The 5,821-nt window shown below is 33.3% G+C and overlaps 1 protein-coding gene across 1 annotated transcript; it reads left to right on the top strand.

The window, feature by feature from the left end:
• The first annotated feature begins 971 nt into the window (after positions 1 to 971).
• Positions 972 to 5,821, top strand: LOC108467409 (DEAD-box ATP-dependent RNA helicase 8). Its single transcript, XM_017768009.2, has 10 exons — positions 972 to 1,684; positions 1,905 to 1,965; positions 2,448 to 2,682; positions 3,204 to 3,442; positions 4,195 to 4,446; positions 4,531 to 4,711; positions 4,883 to 4,971; positions 5,062 to 5,135; positions 5,231 to 5,355; positions 5,483 to 5,821. The coding sequence occupies exons 1-9, from the start codon at positions 1,407 to 1,409 to the stop codon at positions 5,307 to 5,309; spliced, it is 1,488 nt and encodes a 495-aa protein (XP_017623498.1). The 5' UTR covers positions 972 to 1,406; the 3' UTR covers positions 5,310 to 5,355; positions 5,483 to 5,821.

Genomic DNA, 5,821 nt, shown 5'->3' with positions numbered 1-5,821 from the left:
CATCGAATTTTCAATTGCCACATCACCCTCCTGTTAGTGCAATTAATGGAAATGGGCAAAAAAAACAATCTCGATTAGTTGCGTGACCAATTTAAAAAAAGCATAGTTAGGTGACCAAAAAAGAAACAAATCTATTTTTAAGTGGCCAAATTAAAAAAAAAATCATAATTGAGTGACCAGAAAAAAATTGACCCATAGTTAGGTGACTAGTGGCGAATCCAACGGGGGTTGGCAGGGCCCTGACCACCCTAAAATGGAAAATTTTCATTTGGACCTCTTAAAATTTTAATGTAATTGTAAAATTGCACTTGGCCCCTCCAAAAGTGATAAAAATTTGATTTAATCATTTAAAAATTATAAAGATATAAACTATTAAAATAGTAAAATTATAATTTTACTATCGTAAATACATACAATTTAATTTCGCCCCTCAAAAATTTTATGGCTTCACCCCTATAGGTGACCCATAATATTTTTTAAAGTGCTTGGTGTGACAAATCACAAGTCCAATAATAAATAAGCTTAAACTATCGATGGATCAAAGATAAATTGGTAAGATTGTTTATGAATTAGACTATTTGCTCAGGATTCGCAAATAGGTTAGTTAAAAGTATGAAGCTCAAAAAAATAAGTTTAGAAAAAAATAAGTCCATTTAACATATGACTTGAACTTATATTTCAACATTTAAGTTATGAACTTGATTTAACTTATTCATTTTATACTTTCGTAATATATTTTATTTTATTTTGATATATTATATAATTTATATAGCATAAATTAAATAGATAATAATACAATATTATATAAAAATTAAAACATAGATTAAATTATCAAAATTTAAAATTTTAATAAAAGCAATCTAAAATATTAAATATAAAAATATAGATGAGTGTAAAATGAAATGAAATTAATAATTTATAAATATGAAAAAATTAAATTTATATATTAAATGACATTAGATTTAAAAAGTAGAGATGAATAACTCTAAATTAACTCTGTCCTTTTAATAAAACGATATTTAAAATCTGAAATTTTCTCCCATAAACAAAAACAGAAAAGAAAAGAAATCTAAAATCATCCATTTCTTCAAAAACCCTCTCATATATATATATATATATTTTTTTTTTTTTTGTATTGTTATTTTCTCAATAGATCGGCGCAGCAGCACCCACCATTTTCATTTCAAATTTCCCATCTAACCGGTTTTTCTTTTTTCTTCATCTAACCAACCCTAGCAGCGTTGTTACGTAGGACGACCCTCGGTTTTGCCACTATTTACGGCGTTAACCCATTGGAAGAAACTCCACTCTTTAACTTCCTTTTTTGCGGTTGTATATATAGATTTCTGTTTTTTTTTCCTAGGTTTTAGAATTTGTTTGTTTTTTTGGGAGTTTAGGGCCGTGCTATGAATAATAGAGGGAGGTATCCACCGGTGCTCGGCCGTGGCCGCGGAGCGAACGCGAACCCTAGCTTCCAATCGAGGCCGGAGCAACCGCAGTATGCGCAGAGAAATTTGGTGCAGAATCATCATCATTTTCAACAACAGCAACATCATCATCTGCAACAGCAACAACATCAACATCAACAGCAGTGGCTCAGACGAAACCAATTGCCCGGCGGAAATGACTCCACTGTCGCCGATGAGGTCGAGAAGACCGTACAATCTGAAGCCGTCGACTCAAGGTTCTTTTTTGTTTCTTCTCCTTTCTTCTTGTTAATTGCATTTGTGATTAATTTTTATTGAATTTTCTTGTATATGTTACGTATTGAGTGTTCATAATTTTTTTTTCATAAATTAAATTTCTTGTGCAATGTTTACAGTTATTGATTTTTTTTATTGAATTTTCTTTTATGTATTGCATATTGAATTGTGCACGGTTTTACATTCTTTTTCATCTTTCAGTTCACAAGATTGGAAGGCAAGGCTAAAGCTACCACCATCAGATACACGCTACAAAACGGAGGTATTTTTGTTAATGATATTAATCGAGTAGATATTGAAGTTAATACAACCTTTTTAATAATATTGCATAGCTTATCTATCGTTTTAAAAATTCCTTGAAGTTTCTGCTTTTACCAGTTATGGTTAAAGAAATTGTAGCATTGGTTTTGTTTATTTCGCTTTATATAATTGCCATACCTTCGTTAAACTATGAAAATTCTTGAAGGAAAAATTTCTGGCTTATGTTATTTAGGCAATGCAGGTGAATTACTCATTTAATTTCCTATAGGGTATATGATTTTAAATGGACAGTTTCCAAAGTTTATAACTTAAGGACACTGATACCTAGTTCCTTGATGTTGAGGCCTTCTGAACAAAGGGCCATTTTTAGGCTTGCAATTGCATTACTTTATCCTCGGTAGCACTCCATCTTGTTTCTCTGATATGTTTTAAAATTTTAATTTTGATGCTTAAATACTGATCTGCCTATTAAATTTGTGCCAGGATGTGACAGCTACCAAAGGAAATGAATTTGAAGACTACTTTCTGAAACGTGAACTTCTTATGGGAATATATGAGAAGGGATTTGAAAGACCATCTCCTATTCAGGAAGAGAGTATTCCCATTGCTTTAACTGGAAGTGATATTCTTGCTAGAGCCAAAAATGGAACTGGGAAAACTGCAGCATTTTGCATTCCTGCATTGGAAAAAATTGACCAAGATAACAATGTTATTCAAGGTTAGATTTCATCTACTTTTATTTTCTTGATTGTGTGTGTTTGTGTTACTAATTCAAGCCCAATAAAATGGCTGTGGGTACTGAAAGTAGGATTCTTAGGCCATTTCAATTATTTATTGTTCTTCTAGTTGTTTGATCTGCTTGTCAATCTGATATTGGAGAAGTGTGAGTGTCATTTGTTTCATTTCTTTTAACTGATATTTGAATTATGGGCTTTGGCATGGACGGACTTAGTTGACTGACGGTCAAACCTTTGTAGCAGTTCCTTAAACATGTGCATTAAGTCGTCCATTTGTAAGTTGTTGCAACTTTTTCCATCAGTCCAAGCAGAAATTTTCACTCATCTTTCTGAAACCTGCCAAATTAAGTTCTTTGTTGACCCTTTTGCTGCAATTTGAAATATGATTTAATTTCATATTCCCTTCTCTATTTCATTAAGTTATTAGTACACCAGGTTTTTTTATTTACACTAATCATCTGGTTAGTTTCTTGCTTTTACCAAATGTTTATTTTTTGCACAGTTGTTATACTTCTTCCAACGCGAGAACTTGCTCTTCAGACATCACAAGTTTGTAAGGAACTGGGGAAGCATTTACAAATTCAAGTTATGGTCACAACAGGAGGTACCAGTCTCAAGGATGATATTATGCGATTGTATCAACCGGTCCATTTACTGGTTGGAACCCCTGGCAGAATACTAGACCTTGCTAAAAAGGGTGTTTGCATTTTGAAAAATTGTTCAATGCTTATCATGGATGAGGTAATTATTGGATGGTTTCTCTCTGTATCTTTTTTTTAGTTTGATGTTTTTTCCTTTTGAGTTAAACTTGAGAGAACATGATGTTGTTAGAATTATTTTTGATAGATATGGAGGAAAGAACTTTCATGGTAATTTATGGTTTGTGTCATTTTTGTTTGGGTGGGATGCGGAGTGGGTTCTGGTCACCTCAGGTTTACAGTTTGGAAATATTTGCTAAAATTGAACTAGCAGGGCAATTATTAATACTGTTTATCTTGATTTTACAGTTTCCTGGTTTCTTTTCAAAGGTCCATATTCTAGCAACTGTTTTGGCTGCATAATTATTGGGTTGTTAAAGAATTTAATGTTATTACAAATACTTGTTCCTCTTTGTTATTACAAATAATGTTATTACAACTTTGTTTGGAAAATTAAGCCAATATGCTATGAAGTTCTGAAGTTGGTTGTGGTTATTTCTCAGTTTGCTGTCTATATTCACTTTCATTAGGACCCAGAGTCCCCATTTCTGGTTATCTTCTGTCGTCTTATTTCCCTTTTCTTTTTTAACTTCTTATCTTTATATAAAGGCTAGTTTTGGAACTAACTCTGAAGTGCGATTGAATAATTATTATAATAATTCTTACAAGTGTCTGCAAAAGGAAGCAAGACACTTGTGGAATGGAGAAGTATTTAATTCTTTTCCTTGTCTTGTTTATGCTTGATTTTAACTTTATGATCTGCAAAATCTGATTTTGTGATTCTGTTTCTTTCAGGCAGATAAACTTTTGTCTCCAGAGTTCCAACCTTCTCTAGAGCAGCTGCTACGTTTTCTTCCCCCAAAACGTCAAATTTTGATGTTTTCTGCCACATTTCCTGTTACCGTTAAGGACTTTAAAGACAGATACCTAAAGAAACCTTATATTATTAATCTTATGGATGAGCTTACTCTGAAGGGTATTACACAATATTATGCCTTTGTGGAAGAAAGACAGAAAGTCCACTGCCTAAACACTCTTTTCTCTAAGGTTTGACTGACCTTATATAAACCCTTATCAAGTTTTCTCTTCTTTGCATTGTTTGGATGAGTTGTGATATTTATTTATCTTCAGCTGCAAATAAACCAATCAATCATTTTCTGCAACTCTGTGAATCGGGTGGAACTGTTGGCGAAGAAAATTACAGAGCTTGGCTACTCATGCTTTTATATCCATGCAAAAATGCTTCAGGATCATCGTAACAGAGTATTTCATGATTTCCGCAATGGTGCATGCAGGAACCTTGTTTGTACTGGTATGTGGTGCCATGCTGTGTGTTCGAGGGATATGAGATACTTCAAATTTTAGTTTCCTTGGAATTAATTACTGATGCCAGTGCACTAAAGAGTTCTTCTCTTCATAAGCATTCTTTGGCATTCAATATATGAATAATAAGTTCCTAATGATGTCTTTCTACTTGTTGCAGATCTTTTCACAAGGGGTATAGATATCCAAGCTGTGAATGTTGTTATAAACTTCGACTTCCCCAAGAACTCAGAAACATACCTTCATAGGGTATGTTGATCAACCTATTTTCGCTCTTTCAAGCTTGCAATATTTATCTCTTTTTTTTTTTTTAAATTTGCCAATCCTCTTACTGTACAGGTTGGTCGATCGGGAAGGTTTGGTCATCTTGGATTAGCAGTGAATTTGATCACTTACGAGGACCGCTTTAACTTGTATATTTCTGCTTCTCTAACCTTTTGAAACTATACCACTACATACGTTGAGGTTCTCCTCATTCATTGCAATGTCATATGATCTTCTCTAACAGGTATAGGATTGAACAAGAACTTGGGACCGAAATTAAGCAAATCCCTCCTCATATTGATCAGGCTATTTACTGCCGGTGATTTATTGAGGGTGTTTTTTGTTTTAGCCCAAAGGTGATAACAAATGGTGAGCAACTACCCACATGACCAGTTTTAGAGTAAATGCATTGCTCGTTTTCCGGAATGTTCTAGTATTTGATGTGCGATATAAATATAATGTCAGTTGATGTACAGTTGTTTTATTTTTTTGTCAGGTAATGTTAATGAAGCTGGTCATTCAAGGTGCTTTAGTAGTTGTGAAGAGCGAGTTGATGCTTTATCTATGTACCCCTTGGATGCTTCTATTCATTTCTTAAATTTCATAATTTCAACAGAATAGCAGTAGAGAAATTATATGAGCCATGCTTCGATTTAGTATACATGCCGAGGGGTAGTACCTACTTATATACTGGCTTGGTCTGGTCTGATCATCGTCGACTCGATTTTAAGGTTATGTCTTGCGCAAGAAATTTATGCTCCCCCTTGTTCTTGGCAGTTTGTTTGCTCGTCTCTGTCATTTAAATAAATAAAAGTATCTGACATTTAAAATGAAA

The sequence above is a fragment of the Gossypium arboreum genome, chromosome 8 (genome assembly GCF_025698485.1).
Source record: "Gossypium arboreum isolate Shixiya-1 chromosome 8, ASM2569848v2, whole genome shotgun sequence".
NCBI classification, from domain to species: Eukaryota; Viridiplantae; Streptophyta; class Magnoliopsida; order Malvales; family Malvaceae; genus Gossypium; species Gossypium arboreum.
The sequence above is the reverse complement of the archived record's forward strand: the minus strand, read 5'-3'. Positions and strand labels throughout refer to the sequence as shown.

Bases quoted from the DNA above. Each gene is read 5' to 3' on its own strand.
- LOC108467409 (XM_017768009.2), top strand. From the start codon at position 1,407: ATGAATAATAGAGGGAGGTATCCACCGGTGCTCGGCCGTGGCCGCGGA. The intron at 1,966-2,447 runs GTATTTTTGTTA...AATTTGTGCCAG, and splicing joins ATACACGCTACAAAACGGAG to GATGTGACAGCTACCAAAGG. The intron at 2,683-3,203 runs GTTAGATTTCAT...TTTTTTGCACAG, and splicing joins AGATAACAATGTTATTCAAG to TTGTTATACTTCTTCCAACG.